An 18,875-nucleotide genomic window follows, 5' to 3' on the forward strand; every position below is an offset into this window, starting at 1 on the left:
GTAGACAAATTTTCGTTTTTTTTTTTTTTTGTTTTTTTTTAATCTATCAAAATGAAACATGCGAAATTACATAATACAGTTTTTTGCACAATGTATGAAAATTACGTTACACTTTTAAGATTGATAAAGTTTTCAGGATACAAGGTAATATATTACAATTGATTTGGTTAATTGAATGCTGCTTTGTGCCAATAACCACTTCTGAAATTGTTTTTTAACTGATTTGATTTGATTTTTGACGTTTTAATGCCACTTTTAAGCAACGTTTTTGGGCTATTTCGTGGCGGCCAGTTTTTATTGGCGGAGGAAGCCGGAGTGCCCGGAGAAAACCACCGACCTTCGATAGGAAAACTGACAATCCTAGTCAATCAAGATTGGAGTTGATTGGACCCGCACGAGAGGGGTTCGAACTCACAACCTCAGTGTTGACTGGCTAGTAATTACAGTAGTAACTACTTAGACCACTCGGCCACCGAGGCCCTCCTGTTTTTTTAACTATTTGTGTAGGGGTTAAGAAACATACCGAGTATTCTTTTATACTTATCTACTAGTAATATTCTAAATATCGTATCCCACCACATCTTGTGTGCAATATTTTACATCTACATTTGTATATATAGTATCTATATAACTATATTGAGTTATTTCCTTTCATAATGATAGGTCATTCTTTTGAGATAAAAAAACAACCCGAAAGACACCAAGTTTATTAAAATGTGCTTCAGGGCATAAAATAATTACTCGTGTAAGGTCATTATGTATCCTGATTAAAATGCAAACTACAGTTTGTTAAACATTTAATTAATTTGATAGTAATCGTGGTTTGTTGTTAATTGGGTATTAGTGTACAATTTTCCATCTTTAATAGTCTATAAAGTTTTTAGACAGAAACAATCCATTCCTTCGATATTTAGACTCAAATATCACAACCAATCTGTTAAATCATAGTTCAGTTTTCAAAACAAACAATCTGAAGTTTTGATGATTTATTGCTTTAATAGAAGTGTGAGACAAAATTAATTATACAAAACTTGTTTAAAACAGGCCACATTTTAACACATTTATGTGTAGGATTATTAAAAAAATATACAAAAGCATACTATCTTGTAATGTTGATTCACACTGATTAGAAATCGTTATTTGACCTATGGAGCTCAGTTTGTGTCAGTTCATATTTTTAAGCATTTATATATACCTTTTCTTTTACATTATCAAATTACCGACTGTTCCCATTTTCTATTGGCGAAAAACCACGTCATCTAACTGGGGAAGGGCATAATAGATCATAATATTCTATCCTGGTTCTCATTTTTTTACATCATTGTATTGCCAGACAAAAGAGCGAAAAAAAAATTTCTGAATATTGCGTTTAAAATTTTTAAAAATTTAATCAGCTTTCCTCGGTAAAAATGTCATATAACAAGAGGGAAAAACCCTAGCACCCAACTTATAGAGTTATTAATATAATGAATTACTTACCAAGACCTGTAAATTATTTCATGCGCCGAAAAAAACTCATTTATATCTAAATTAGTGATTTTAATTCACCTTTTGATTGACGTGGTTATACCTAATAGGATAAAGAAAAAAATCCCATTTTAATGTGATCGGAAAAATGTGATAAATGTGGTGACTATTTTGAATGTATCTATCCCATCGAACTTGAGATACAACAGATACAGTTTAGTCTGCCTCATATCTTGACTTGGATCTAGAAATTGACAATGAGGGTCAGTTGAAAACAAAACTTTATGACAAAAGAGATGATTTCTGCTTCCCAATTGTGAACTTTCCATTTTTATGCAGCAACATTCCAGCAGCGCCTGCATACGGAGGATATATCTCCCAGTTGATACGATACTCTAGGGCTTGTATTTCCTATCATGATTTCCTTGATAGAGGGTTGCTGCTCACAAGGAAGATATTAAACCAAGAGTTCCAAGTGGTGATGTTGAAATCATCCCTTCGTAAATTTTACGGACGCCATCACGAGTTGGTTTACCGTTACGTAATATTCGTTTCACTGATGATAGCGGATATGTTCCTAATGTCGTAAATAATCTCCCGTCCCCTTTTCCCGAATGTGACCTACCGAATTAGATTTTTACCGGGTTTGTTCTAACATGAGCAACACGACGGGTGACACGTGTGGAGCAGGATCTGCTTACCCTCTTAAAGCACCTATGATAACCCCCAGTTTTTAATGGGGTTCGTTTTGCTCAGTCTTTAGTTTTCTATGTTGTGTTTTGTGTACTATTGTTTGTCTGTTGGTCTTTTTCTAGTTTAGCCGTTGTCAGTTTATTTTCGACTTATGAGTTGTAATGTCCTTTTGGTATCTTTCGCCTCTCTTGTCTTACAAATCTTTGAAAATAATTATATTTGTTCGGTATATCAGTCAGATAATGCATCTTTTAATGGTTTTCTTGTCGTATACGGTCAGCCTTCTGTTTGACCTATCATTACACCCATCAGTGTGTTATACAAAAATCTTTAACTTAAATAGTAAAAACATATTATTTACTTTTTGACTGTTATAATTTCTAATCCAGCTTTTCATGTTGACAATTTTGTATAACATTGTATTCCCCTTGATTTCTGAACAAAAAGTTCATAGTTCATTTTGCATTCAGATAAAAGTGATTACATGATATAATGTGTTATTCTAAATTTTGCAAAAATGAATTCCTGGTTATTGTAAAAGGCATGAAGTAAATAGTTTATTCCAATCTCCAACCTGCATAGTTAAATCTATTCCAATTTTATTATTGGAAATAAAGCTAATACTTGATCATCTTCCAAAACGATATTTAAAACAAAATCAGGATTTTGGTTCTTTTATTTTTTAACTTTATCTAACAATTTATTTACAATATTGTCTACAGGCGGATTGGTTGATTGTTATAAGATGTCAAAAGGCATAATTAACGAAAATCTTTGTCGTATTAATGTTGTATTTTTTTTTTCTACATTCTACTTTAAACGCACAATTACCATGCTAATGCATTCATCTGACATACTTCCAGTTACTTTGATTCCCGCTTAGCAGTGTCCTTTATTAATTAGAAAAATGTGTTATTTTTGCTTCGTATCTATAAAATCAGCAATTTTGTCATCCAGTCCTGTTTGTTTTGTCATCAAGTTGAAAGCCTAAATTTGATATTTCCTTGATTAGGTAATCAGTGTTTGAGTCTTTAGAGCGTATCATTGAAACATTTGTAACCCAAAATATACAATTGAAAATAAACTCACCTTATAATCCAACCGTTCATTCTTTTTGAAATAATACAATCAGTCATGAAAAAGATAGGTGAAAATACCAAATGGATCTTCAAACACGAAATTACAATGGCAAAAACCGAAAAACGACCTATAGACAAAGAACAGTTTACATTATACCACATAAAAAACTTAAAAACAAACAGTCGGGAGTGATCTCAGGTGATTAGGAAAGATTGTATATCTGTAATGTCATTTATGTAAATCAGTTTACACAATATCACATTTTAAACATTTTCCGTATCAACATTATTAAAACAAACAACTTCATATACTGTTTGTCATTTGTTTTGCGCAAGGAGATCTGTTAACTAACTGGTGGTGTTAAACGACCTTGACTGGCTGGTAAGCCCTCGCACGGTCGGCTCGGTGCCCGAATGCGATTGGTGAGCATTTAAATGTTTTTGTTGTCAAGTTGGAACAAGGCGGCCATTTTGGTTTTGCTGGATTTATTTGTTTTTTTACTATTGTTGTTTGGTTGGTTTGCAGTCTACTCTCTTCACAACGGCTGCTTTCAGTGCCAGGTTGGCCAGCTGTGCAGCCCGCTAACCAAGATGATGGAGTACTGGTCGATGAGTCTCGATCATAGTAATAACGATCACATGAAGCATTATCAGGACCAATGTCGTGAGACAGTGAAATGGCGGTCCATTATCTAACTCCTAGGATACAGGCCCTTGGACATCAGTTGGCATAACACTCCCCCATCCATAATGGGTTTTGGAGTGTATGCTGACGTGGGTATTTACATAGACCACAATTTAGACTATAAAGCGTTGGATTGGTTTCTGTTATCGAAAGTAGTAAGTCGTTGAGCCATCTATCAGTAAACCAAAAACGCAGATAGCGGGTAAAGAGGAGCTGACCAAGCACGTCCGTTCAGTTGTAATGACTGAGACGTGACTGGGAGATCTGTTTGCGGTTCTCTTCATCTACTATAATTTACGCACAGATAACAAAAAAGGTTAAAAAGCGACTTTCAAGGGCAGCAACTCATACAAGAAGTCAATTGACAATTTCATCCTTGCTACCTTGATAGAAGATCTTGTCCTGCTGGTATTTTTTGTCACACTAGTACATAGATTCTCTTTATCAACTTCAGTTTAAAAAAAAAACCAAAAAATAGGTAAAAGGGTCTTTCAAGGGATATAACTCCTGTCTAAAAGAATGGTAGGTAGATCTTAACATTCTGAACATCTCGGTCTTAATTCGAGTTTCTTTATCTATTGCGGTTTACAAGATACAATACCCCTATTGTTAATATTTAGCTTTTGCAGCCATGTTGGTTGACAGATGGAATCATCGGACACATTTCCTAAACTGAATACTCTAAGGATGATTGTGGCCAAGTTTGTTCAATTTGGATTCGTAGTTTTAGAGCAGATTTTTGTCAACGTTAATGGACGACGGACGACGACTTAGTAATTGGAAAGCTCATACTGGTCCGTTGAGCCAAATGAGATATAAAGGGTTAACGAGCATCGCCATAATACAGCAAAGTGCAACAGACAATATCAAACACCAATAAACGACTCCTCCGAAAAAATCCTAGAAATACATACAACAGCAAACAGCTTATTATTGCCCAGATAACCTAACTTGGAACATGCATACAATGCAGTGGAATTAAACCAGTTTTACGTATATACCATTTGTCTCCGTTAATTCGTTATTTGAGACACATGAAATATCATATAACTATTAATAGTGGTCAGAAAACTTATCTACTTATTGATTTAATTTTTGTATTTATCTGCCGTAAAAACGAAAGGCTAAATTGAAGACACAAGTAAAAATCCGACGGGTCTCATAATACCTTATTACAATTAATGTATCTCATTTCACCCTGTTACTACTTCTTTCAAAATGTCTTCTGTCTGTCTTTCTGCAATGTAACTAACATCCTCACATTGTGAAAGAGAGACGAAAGATTACCAAAGAGACATTTAAATTCATGAGTCGAAATTAAACAAACAATGCCATGGCAAAAAACGAAAAAAAAAAACGATCATTAGACAAAAGTATACAGAACACAGCATAGAAAACTAAAAATTGAGTTTTTAATAAATTTGGCCTTTTGTTTCTAGGACATTCTGCTCTGTGTTAATATCTATAAGTCATCTATTATTTTTTTTCCTAACCATTTTGAATGTATTACATAAGCATTGTAAGCTGATTGCGCCAACTGCCAAATTATGATATCCGCCAGTTTAGTATTAGGGTCAAATAATTGAAATGTACCTCAGTTTATACTCAATCCTACAAGGCGATCTATAATATATTGTCCTCACCTTGGTTTTAATAATTGTCTTAAACGAATCATTTTGTTGATTAACAGCACGTTGTACAGTCATTATAATACCGTGTGGGTCAGTACGGTAACATAAACATCGACCTGGTTGGTATCTTTGATGTGGTTTCTTTTTTGGAAGAAGACACTAAAGTGCCAAGGTACCAACTAAACAACCATGTGACAAATAATTTTTGATAAATCTTCTTACATATAATTGAGCACATTACGAGCAAAGCCTTCTGTCATTCACAAAACCGTGTTAAAACTCACATCAAAACAGTCGGAACTATAAACATCTAACCAGGTTAAACCCACCGTTTTCATCGGAAAATTCTGTTCCAAGTGTGGAATATGACAGTTGTTTTTCACTTGTTTCGTTGGTTGATAACTTTGTTTTGTAAGTTTGTATTGACTTCCCCTTTTTGAATTTACCTTGGAGTACTGTATTTTTATTATACTTTTTTTATTGTACCCAGTTACGTCAGTTAAACCAATTACCTAAACAATAGAACGGATCGAACATTATACCGAAGATGTAAGACAATTTGTTGACATTAGATATCATTTTTTTGTGTTTTATTTAGGGAGGACTGACGTCATAATGAAGCTCATCCCACACCTCCTTTTATTTATATTGAGTACTAATTTACGGTATGTTTAATGCGTGATGAATTTTTTTTACTTACACTTACATATGAAAGCAATATGATCTAAATTGCGAAGTTTAGAATTTACGCCTTTTATTGATGTATGATAAAGGTTTGATTTTTGTCTAGTACACATTTTCCCTGCTGTTTTCAGATCTTTGATTGTTCTCTGAACAAAATATGCACAACTTTAAAGACGTTTAATTGTTGAAAACCATACAATGACATAATATAGTAGCCTAGCTACATGCACGTTTAAAATCTTGTTGATGTTCGTCTCATTGGCAATCATTGATTGATGTTGGGTTTTATCGTCCGGCTATCTTGATAGATATTGCGGACTACAATAACCTATTCTTGCAGTGTTGGATCTGCTGTTCTTTTCCCTTTCATCTTGCTCCGACCTGGTGGTTGAGGTTGGTACGGAGTGTCTGACCGTTCTTGTAAGGCAAAGGCAGTTTGAATGGCCTCTGGATCTGGCATGGATATTGGTGAGGTATGTGATGGTGTGCGAAGTAGGTCGGGGCCATCAATGTCGAAACCCTATGTGAAGTCTATCCTACTACGCTTACTTACTTCTAGGTTTGGATGGAGTATAGAAGTAACGGCGATGGCATGCCTTCTAGGAGTTGTACGGACTAGTGACTTTGTCCGTCTTGATGTTGATTCCCTCTGGTTCTCCACGATATTTTGTTGGTTTAAGTGGTATACCAATAACTGTATCCCTGGCTTGCGTCTGACAGATGTTATCTACGCTTGTACTGGTGGTAGTTACAGGGGTAGCAGCGGAAGCAACGGCTTTTTTGAAGTCCATCCACTGGGTGAAACGCTCATTGGCAATCATACTACGTCTCCTTGTTTTATATAAGTTCAATGTACTCAGATGATTATTTAACCATTATAGGTTTGGAAATATTAATTATCCGTGTCATCTTTTATTATGTTCGAAATTTATTTTTTTGTCTTTCATTTAAGATAAAAAGAGATGGACCAGTGGACGCTCATGCAAGAGATGAAATAAAACTTTAAAGAATCTGCTTACCCTTCCGGAGCGACTGAGATAACCTCCAGTTTTTTTTTTGTGTGGCTCGTGTTGCTCAGTCCTAAGTTTTCTATCCTGTGTTTTGTTCACAGTTGTTTGTCAGTTTGTGTTTTCTTTTTCAGCTATGAATTGTCGGTTTATTTTTGACTTATGAGTTCGAATGTCGCTTTGGTATCTTTCGTATCTCTTTTTCAAGGTATCTTAAACTGTCCAGGAAAGCTATAGAAATCACAATTACAACTAGACAGAAATAATAAAAATGTATAAATAAACTGTCAGAACTTTATAAATGTACATGCACACTAACGTATGCAACCACTTGTTTTGTTTTGTTTTGAATAATTGTGTTTATCAGATAAGCGTATCCGGAATCGAATATACAGCTAATTCCATAGTTTTATGTAATAACATGTATAAAGACCCACACGCTTAATGGAATATAAAAGTGTACAGATCAATAATCATGACCTGACTGTATGGACGATATTTGTTTATTGTAGTAGGGAATATAGCAGGTGGTGGCGTACTAGCCCTGCCAATAGCCGTAGATGGTACTGATAATGCATTATTGTATTACAGTTTTAGATATCTGGAAGTAAAAGTTTAGACAAAAAATTCTTTTTCGGTTCAATGTCATGAACAAACGTGAAGACAAAATAGATCAACAGGTATTAATAATCAGTAACGGATATAAGCCGATAACAGTCCATTCTGTAAAATATTGGACAGGTCTGAGGCCGCATGGACTGTTAGAGGCTTATATCTTACTTAGAACATTGTTTGACACCTCAAAAAAGGTGACAAAAGCAAACAAATACAAACTTGTAAGATTTATTTTCATCAAGTGTGAAAATTGTTTTGTGAAAAAACTTTCTTTACATTAAAAAGTAAAATCACAAAAATACTGAACTCCGAGGAAAATTCAAAAAGGAAAGTTCCTAATCAAATGACAAAATCAAAAACTCAAACACATCAAACGAATGGATAACAACTGTCATATTCATGACTTGGTACAGGCATTTTCTGTGGACTGAACCTGGGTTTATAGCTAGCTAATTTAAAACCTCTCACTTGTATGACAGTCGCATCAAATTCCATTATATTGACAACGATGCGTGAACAAAACAAACAGACATAATAGGTAAAAATGTCAAAGATAGGGGTACAGCAGTCAACATTGTGTTATCATCTTAATCACTATAAAAACAAACAAATGTAACAAAGAAGCACAAAAAGGCATACATCAAATTTAACATCCTCATTTTGCTTTTTTATTATACGATTTTATTTATTTATGAAAAATCCACCCATAAAGGATGGAAGGTTTTAAGTACTGGCGTAAAATCGCGCGTTTGAGAAAAAAAATCGCACAGGTAGACATAAAATAATTTTGTCGTTCAAAGTATGACGGGATACATAAGTACAAAGTCACGTAAAATGGATATCACAAAAAAACAGACTTAACAGTAAAAGTAATATTAAATAAAATATAATTTTGTGGTTCAAAGTATGACGGGATACATAAGTACAGAGTCACGTCAAATGTATATCACAAAAACAGACTTAACAGTAAAAGTAATATTAATAAATAAAATAATTTTGTCTTTCAAAGTATGACGGGATACACAAGTACAGAGTCACGTCAAATGGATATCTCAAAAAACAGACTTAACAGTAAAAGTAATATTAATAAAGACAAATAAAAGAATACTTTAACACGTTATTAAGATGATAAACAACGTCAGTACGCAAAATCTATACTTCAAGACCATCGTGTATTATTTCTAAAGTTGATACGGAATATTTATCAACAAGGACTTGGTACCTTCCGATGAACTTTTTTAGAAAAAGGAAGAGACGTTCTTTGACATACCCCTGGTTCATCAACTTTCTGCTCAGACACTGGTGACGTTTTACGAAGCCTGAGTAGGAGCTGCAAGCTCTTGAATACCGAATAAGTTGGTATATTGCTACTAAGGTGGGGGAAATTGATGATTTCAAAATTAAAATCGTCTCGTTGTGTTTATAACTAACCTTTCTAAAATTGTCCGTTTATAAATTTTGAAATTATAAAGAAACTAAGGTTTCAACTCCCTCAGGCAAAGTTGGCCTTAGATGCATTTGGCTATATTTTTTTTATGTATTTTTGACATATAGCTCTTCAACTGTTTCGATACTTATACATCCTCGGATTTCAAATGTTTGGCTTTGAGCGTTCCTGATGAAGGTAAATCCAGAAAAGCGCTTCGGACGCATGACATTATTAAACGTGTTGTTTTCAATTTTTTGTCATAGATTCTGGTACTGAGATGACTGTGTATGTATAAGTCTAAAAATGAGGCAGAGGAAGCCCACATGTTAGCCTCTTTAAACAGTAGCTCAACTTAAACAATAGACAAAAAATGTACAGCTGAATGTAAACAACATGTATTGCTACATGAAGATAAAGACACAGCGTATGCGTATCATGATTTGTGCGTGCGCTTGGACTACTCTATATATTTTCCGTGAATACCTTTACATGCGTTTGGTGTTTCAAAATGGATAAAGATGATGAAAGCATATTCTTACAGCAAAAAACGAAGAAAGTGGTGTCGTAATTAGTGATTGTGTTGTTTCAAACTTTCGATTAAAATCAAATGAGTATTCAGATATATTCGATTTCAGTTTGGATTACAAAGAGGATATAGTTATAGCAGCTAATAATGGCAAGTTTTATATATATTATATTTCAAAATGTGGTCCTCTCCTATTAGTTTCTTGTTTCTTCTGGGGTTTTATTTCTTATTAGGTGAATGAGAAAAAAAGAAGAACATGTGGAAACAGGTTCAGGTTGAAGAAAAATATTTAACCATATCGAGTGCACCGCAGTCGATTTTATTTCAAATAAACAATTAATACGAACAAATGAAGAGATAACTAAATGCAATCAATTTAAATTTTTTTGTTGTTCATCGGAATTTTTCCATCTTATATTATTTTAATGAAATTGGAGAGAATTGTGATCCAAATATTAAATCTTTTATTTGTAAGAATAAATCAATATAGTCAATATTTAATACATCGCAATGAAATGTCCGGTGATCCATCGGATCACCAGCAGTGATGGTGATACATGGCCATGTTGGCACTGCTGGTGATCCGATGGATCAATCTGTTGTAGATTTGTCACTGGTTCAGACGTACTTATAAAATATAATTATTTCTGTGACTGTATCTTGCATTAATTTGTAGGATCATTTACAATAGATATTTCAGCTGATCTGTAACAATTCCATCTTCATGCCTTATATATCATGTACTGTATTACGACGCTAGATTAAAACTGACGAGGAAAGGTAACACCCGGCCAACGAAAGCTTTATTATTTTGTGAAGCCTAGGTGGTTGAGTGGTCTAGCGTGTCGGATACAGTGGAGGCGATTTGGTGTTACGATATCTCAGTAGCATGAGTTCGAAAGCCGGCGAGGGAAGAACTAAAAATTTGCGAAAGCAAATTTACAGATCTAACATTCTTGGGCTGATGTTTAGACGAGTTATATATAAGTCTAAATTGAAAACAACGTTCAAACCTATGATTGCGTTGTATAAAAACCGCAATATTTATACGTGTCCATGCAAAACAAATTTCTTGGTAGAGGGGTCTAAATACAGCACAAACAACATTTTCCAAAAGACCAAAAAAGTGAAAAAGTATATTTTAGCAAAACGCATTTGACTAACAGGTCGAACAACGGATGTTCTTAAACCCTGCTGACTGCCATTGGCGATTGCCAAATAAACGGATTACAAGATGTAACAAAATGGATCTTTATAATTAATTTAATACCAAACAGAAAACAATAAACTTGCGGAAAAGATGGTATACCGCAAACATGAGGTGCAAAAATTTGTACACCATATCCGGATTTCGACAATTAATGTCTCTTCAGTGATGTTAGGAATCGAAACGGAATTTGGAAGAACCATATAATTTACCTTAATTAAGGATAGACTCTTGAATTTCGAAGAGTATAAATAGGATGAACGGATCATATAAACCCAAAGGTTATATATATATCAATTTTCGTGTATGACAGAATGACGCAGGTCCTCTCTTTCCTTCCTCGTTCACCAAAATGTATCTCCCGTATGACAGTATGACGCAAGCCCTTCTTTCCTTCCTCGTTCACCACAATTAATCTAGGTGGTTGTCTTGCAAGAGACGGTTATGGTTTACCCAAACGGTACCATGCACTTGAATATCCCTCATTTTTCTTTTTATGTCTTTTCGTTTATTTGTGTATTGATGTCACTTGTGTTTTGTTTTTTTTAATGTTACCGAAAAAAAAATTTTGTGTCCCGATTTCCTTTTGCAAAAAAGGTTTTCTTATTTTCTTTCATAACAAAAAAAAACTATCACTACGAACAAAGTGCAAATCGGACACATGATTAATTTGTTTAACAGGTAACTTGCGGTTATAACGTGTTCCTTTATTCTTCTCCCAATAATCATCGTCGTTCATAAGCAAAGTGTTGCATTATACAGTTATACTCATATTCAAGCAATAATATCAGTTTAAAAAAGCAAACTTGTAAACCAACGGCGAGTCGCCGACACAATAGCACTTTTATATTTTTAAATATATTTACCCTGTTACATTAAGGTATATAGGAAAAAATAGGAAAAAGATTTCCGAGACAAGTGCCAGTGCGCCGACACATGAGAATTATAAAAACTATTATAGTCCCCTAGTTCATAAAGCAAGTTCTCGATTTGCACTTTGTACACAGGGTGAGGTTTAGGTTGTTAATCAAATTCGTGATTAGCTATTTTGTCCAAGGAACAATATGTGGCTTGCACATCAACACTTCGTAAAACATTTACTTCAGATGAATGATTTTCTCTACATTAGTTTACTTTGGTCCTTGTATTGCGGCATGATCTATCAAACGTTAGAAGCATTAGTTTATTTTATTTTTTTTTTCATTTTAATTGTAGCTGAAAATGTTGTTAGGTATGGGCTTTGCTCATTGTTGAAGGCCGTACTGTGACCTATAGTTGTTAATTTCTGTGTCATTTGGTCTCTTGTGGAGATTTGTCTCATTGGCAATCATACCACATCTTCTTTTTATATTAGGAAGAATAAGACCAACAACAGAGGTCGATTTTGTTAACCAAAGACGGACGAGGATAAATCTTTAAAAACAAGAAATACCTAAAAGCAACAAAAACAAGACTTACAACCGATTAAATTGGTGCTAAAGGAGACAACCCAAAACATGAGAAAAATGGCTGTGATATAAGTATCGGTATTGTTAAAATCAATTTGAGAGTGATTTTTTTTCTCAAGAAACCGTCTTGATGAGTGACAAAGTTATTATTGTTTTTGAAAGTAATTTTAATAAAATATCACCATTTGTTCTTTTGTTGTATTTTGTTTGAAGAAAATAATTGTGGGAATTGATAGTTTTTTTCTCAGTTCTTGAATAAGGAGGGCAATTCTTAAAAATATTGGACAGTTAAAGGTAACATAATGGTTTCTTACAGGTAAATGATAGTCCAATCACTGAAATAGAGAACGGGTACAACAATGGACTGACGTCACAACAATGTTTTAATAAAACATCTTCTTCGTCAAGATATGAACTATCCTTTTATCTTAGTATTCACATGTATTCCATTATAATCAATGAATTTGATTGAAAAAAAACAAAATGTTTTTTTTTTTCATCTTAAGTCTGGACGAATGGACTGAGTTAGATTAGTTTGTATGTTGAGTCTAATTTTTGTCACCTCATATTTCAGAGTAACAATATTGAACAAAATGTATATATCAATAGTTTTTTTAAAGTTGTTGACTGTGATTGTTGGCTTTGAAGTTTGGGTTCAAAGGTGCAAGGAAATTTCCTTTTATAGTGATAATGTTTTTTTCACTGGATGCCAAAACGCATGATCGTTTCAAGGATAGAATTATTTAAATGTCCTTTAGTCGTTTTCCGTTTATTTATATGGCGCTGGCACTTTCTCACCAACAACAGACGACACCAAACAACTACAACACATGATACCAGCCAACAACAACAGACGACACCTAACATCATCGAAAAACGTCACCAACCACCAACAACACAACACAAGATCCAGATAGTATGTCTTAATACAGGAACACCATGCTGTAAAGTTTTACACGTGTGCTTTCGTCTCCTCAAATTCTTTATTTGGAGAATTTGATGAATAGAAAATACACTATTAGATTTATATTGCTCTGATAACAATATACTACTTATTTGTTTCATTCTGTATCCCTCTGCTAAATAAATATAATGCTTCATTAAGAAGCATGACAATGACTTTGCATTAATTTGTGTATTAATAACGGTCGGCATTATTAATTTACCAATACAACTAACTGGGACCTAAAGAGGAATAGCTGCGTCCATCTTAGGTCATATGTTCATGATTATGTTGGATCTTTAGTTGATAATAATTTGAAAAATGCTTTAGTCAAGAATATTTTATTTTGGTTATTGTTCATGTATTTTTAAATATTTTTCAAGGACCTATGTTATTATTTTTACAACCATGTTATGTTTGTATAAATGTGTTTAGAATTGGTAAGGCGTCAATGCATCAAAGTCGATATGGTTTAGCAATACAAGACTCACAGAAGCGTCGTAACTTTATAATTTGATGTGATCCACTGTTCACAACATAATGCTGGTTTAGTTTAAACATATTTTATTTGCTGAATTAAAGCAAGATGGAAAAGACACAACTAAACCATACTTACATGTATGAAGTCTTCTCCATAATACAATTTAAAATTACAATTTAAAAGTATAATATAATGGGCATGCATGTACAGCAAACAGTTTATAGAATATAATATGAGCTATCATAGATAAAACCGAAAATATGATTTTCTCAAATATTGAGACTCCAGACCTCAGCTTTTCCTTAAATGGTAAAAATATACCTTTAAAGGGGCACTAGCTACGAGATATATAAAAAATCTAAAGTATGATTTTTTTTCAATCATTAATGAAGGTGAAATAGTGAAATAATAATTCGCTTTTAGCAGCCAGTATGGTTCAATTTTGTCAAAATAAGCTAAGAAACATTGATGATGAATTATTCACTTGCAAGTGAATAATTCGACCTCATTGAATCCGTATTCATGTGAACTTCAATTTAACCCCTTAACTAAAAATGGATAACGCATGCAGTGTGCGTGTTCGGTTATTTAAAGGAAAAGAAATAATTTTAATCTATAATATAAAATTAAACAGACCTAGAAAAATACAATTGCACGTGTTCGCTTTGTATTTATATCTATATTTTATGTTTATATCGCTTAGATGACCATCGAAAGTCTTCGGAGGTCAACTCGATAGTTAATTAGATGGCGTCAAGACTAAAATACACACGAAACGAAGCTACATATTATCGAGCCCATGCTCTGTAAATTGTTTATTTTAGACTTTTTATAATTTGGATAAATGTTTTACATGGTTATAAATCAAATATGAGAATTTGAGTCAAATCGGTGAACATGAATTTGACAGCTAGTGCCCCTTTAAGTACATCTCATACGAACCTTGGAGTTAATTTCAGTAGTGACGCAAAATGAAACAATCATATTGAAAGTATAATTACAAGTGTAAAGAAACACTTAAATTTTTTACGTAAACTTAAATACCGATATCTCGAAACAATTTAGAAAAAATGTACTTAGTTTTCATTCGACCCATTTTTGAATATGCCACGGAATTTTGGGATAATTGTGGAATATGCTACTCGCATAAATTAGAAAATTTGCAATTAGAGGCCGCGAGAATAGTAACCGGTCTACCAATATTCACTATAACTGAAACTTTATACTCTGAGGTTGGCTGGGAATCTCTTTTTGAAAGAAGATGGAGAAGAAAATTACAGATGTTTTATAACATGAACCAATAACATGCACCAGAGTACATGTACCTATGTAATCTTGTACCTCCATGTGTACAAAGTACAACCAACTATCCGTTGCGAAATGGTCATGATATTATTCTTCCATTTTGCAGACTTTCCCTTACTACTGAATCGTTTATTTCCTCTACAATACGTGAGTGGAATAAACTTGATCCAAAAATTCGCAGTGTCGACTCTATTTCTAAATTTAAGAAAGAAAAACGATAACCTACTAAGTAAAGTTGAAACGTTTTATTTATACGGCCCGAGGAAATTGAATATTATCTTAACGCAATTGCGATGCTCCGCTTCATTCTTAAACTATGACCTTTTTCGAGCTAATATTGTAAATGATCCTTCTTGCCAATGTGGGTCAGATAATGAGGATGTCCATCATTACTTCTTCGTTTGTCCAAAATACACTCCATGTTGAAAAACCTTATTCAATAGTCTTAACTGGCTTTCCGAAAACTTTGTTTTAGATACAAAACTATTAATTTGTGGACACTTGTAACTTTCAAACGAACAAAATATTCAAATTTTCAAACATGTTCAAAATTTCATCAAAAGGTCAAACAAATTTCTTGTACCTTCATAAAGCGTTATTGATACTGACACGAAACATCATCATCATCAACATCATCATCAACACTCACGTCATCATCACAGAATTATATAAAATTGAGAATGGAAATGGGTAATGTGTCAAAGAGACAACAACCCGATCATAGAGCAGACAACAGCCGAAGGCTACCAATTGGTCTTCAATGCAGCGAGAAACTCCCGCACCCGGAGGCGTCCTTCAGCTGGCCCCTAAACAAATATGTATACTAGTTCAGTGATAACTATATGACTTTTCAAACTTTCTTTTTCTATTTGTTTTCTCTCTCTCTTCTTTTTTTTTACCTATGATGCTAGTAAACTGCGATTCACAGTTATACTTTCAAATTATTTCAATACGTGCATACGTGTTCCACATTTGTTTTGACGAAGGAGAGGCCTCGGTGGCCGAAGGAACAGGTGCGTTGATATCGATCCTTTTTTGTCATTTAGTTGAATATTAACTTTGAATTCATATTTAGTTGCACGAATACGACAAAGATTTGAAGGAAAACGAACTTCATGTAATATTTTCACTTGAGGTAACTGAAATGGGTTCTTTCCCTTTGTTAATGAAAATAGTGTTAGGCACTTTGCAATATATTCTGTACACGTGAGTTTTGGGAACTTAATGAAAAGTGTTATGAATAGTAAGAATAAAGTATAAATAATTTATTTACTCAATCATGTAATATTTTTCTAAAACGAGAACCAAAATAAAAAGAAAAATTACTTATTATAATTGAAATTCAAACAAACAAAACATGCAATACAATCAAAATTAAACTGAGATATATAAAAATATTAAATGATGCAGGTTTTGTAAAACATGTGTAAAAATTTTACAATTTACAGTATTAATATTAAAAATACAAATAGTAGTTCATTAATTTCAGTTTATTCAATTTCACATACTAACACTGGACCAGCCGATGATGGAAACGTTAAAAGAAACCGGTTAGTATTTCGTTTAAAGCGCATCACCCAGGGATATTTAGCTGTATTGTAGATATCTGATACAGGTATGATACGGATAAGTTGTCCAGTAGGATTTAGCTGATGGATGTTGTTTGAACTATGTCCTACAACGTATATGTTCCCATCTTGATCAATTTCCTGATTATACGGAAAGGATAATTTACTATGAGTATACGGAAAATCTTTTCCGTCAGCTAATTGAACCTTAATAGAATTGGTGTTATTCATATAAACGTATTCATTTTTCTTGTAACAAGTAACAAATCGTGTGTCTACACCTGCTGCTAATTCTTTTATTTTAGCACCCGTTTCAGCGTTTAGCCAATAAATGGTATTATTGTTAGCAGTTATGTACTCATTTTCTATCAAACACAATCCCCATACAGCAGCTTTAATATTTAATGTCTTTGCTACAGTAAACGGTTTAACGTTAATTATAAAAATCTTGCTTGCATCAGAAGACACGGCTACAGTTTGATCATTCACTTTAGTGACATCAGACGGGGTATTCGGAATGTTCAATTCATCTGTTTGTTTTCCGGTATTGTCGTGATAAACGATCCTTTTCTTATCATAATCGGTTATAATGATATCGTCGTTGAAGAATATTCCACTGACAAAAGAGCCTTTAATCTCAATTGTAAACAACACTTTTATCTTTCCAGTATGAAAGTCTATTGTCTTTAATCCAGGAAGAGACGGTCTATGGTCATTGAACTGCAGGCGACCGAAACAAGCAGTGTCCGAAATAACGTCCGTAGCTTCAAACTTAATATGAATGTCCTTAATACCCTGTATAGCTTTAGACAAATCATTTTCGATGTCCGGCATTTTCCTGGAAATCTCCTCCATTTTGACCAAACATTGTATTTCAGATCCTTGTGATATACAAGCCTCAAATATATTTTTCCACTGATCGTACGTACTCTTCAATGATAATAAGTCAGCAGACTCTTCACTTAATCGTAGAACATTGTTTTTCCTTGTACTATTTACTTCGTCTCTTATCTTGTTCTCGAGTTCATCTAGTTTTTTGTTTAATTTTTCACGAACATTCCCAATTTCTACTAAAACAGCATCTGTTTCTCCTTCGAAATTTGTCGTATTTTGTTTACGAGTATTAATAACTGCTTCTAATTTTCTAACTGTTTCTTTCAACTTCGTCAGAAGTTCCTTTGCTTTTGTAGATTCCTTGACACCGGTTACAGCTTTATCTATAGTAATGACGTGTTCACATTTTCTATGGTGTACAGTAGCACAAACGGTACAACATGGCTTGGAGTGATCCTTGCAGTATATTTCTATTGTTTTGTCTGGATGGTCATCGCAAGCAACAGAAGCAAAAATATTTGGAGCATTCATTTCTGCATTTATATCTGTAATAGCTAATAAGTTGTGGTTCCGTGTAATTTTGAATCTTTTATGACTTACTTCACATGGACCACAATAAGCTTCATCACAAACAGTGCACCATGATATGGCTTTTTGAGAGACGTTTTCGTTGCTACACGCATCGCAAAGTTTCTCCGCTTTCTTCATAGCTCTCCGGTCAATCATTGAATTGACAAAATGATTTCCAGGTAGGTTTCTAGCCCACGTGTCGGGTTTCACCATACTGTCGCTAGACGATACAAGACGACGACATACTGGGCACTTAAATCCTTCTGGTTTTTCTTCCTTCACGGTTGAAACAATATATGTATTTATACATGATTCACAGAACGTATGTAGACAAGGTAAATACTTTGGCTGTTTAAATGTTTCAAGACAAATAGAACACGTCAATAAATCGCCAAAATCTTCGTTGATAGATTCTTCCTTAAAGTTTGCGTCTGCTGAAGTCGCCATTTTGTTCTTATTGTTAAACTTCCTTGTCAAATATCAATAACGAGATAAAAATAGACTGCCTACTATTTACATAATGATATGTGATAAGTATCATTTTACATTGTTCTCTAGCTTACATGGTTGATTTGGAAGTTTTTATGTTTAGTATTATTTAATAATTAATTGTTCAACGTTATGGATTTATAAAATGTTTAAGCTGCTCAACATGTTTGCTCAAGGAAGATTTATGAATAAGTTTAATCTTGTTTACATGTTG

General features: G+C 33.6%; 1 protein-coding gene across 1 annotated transcript; it reads right to left on the bottom strand.

The window, feature by feature from the left end:
- Positions 1–16,450: 16,450 nt before the first annotated feature.
- LOC127726523 (tripartite motif-containing protein 45-like) lies at positions 16,451–18,652 on the bottom strand. Its single transcript, XM_052233900.1, has one exon. It carries the CDS (start codon positions 18,617–18,619, stop codon positions 16,691–16,693), a length of 1,929 nt encoding a protein of 642 aa, XP_052089860.1. The 5' UTR covers positions 18,620–18,652; the 3' UTR covers positions 16,451–16,690.
- Positions 18,653–18,875: the final 223 nt, after the last annotated feature.

Source organism: Mytilus californianus, unplaced genomic scaffold (assembly GCF_021869535.1).
Source record: "Mytilus californianus isolate M0D057914Y unplaced genomic scaffold, xbMytCali1.0.p SCAF_18, whole genome shotgun sequence".
Classification (NCBI taxonomy): Eukaryota; Metazoa; Mollusca; class Bivalvia; order Mytilida; family Mytilidae; genus Mytilus; species Mytilus californianus.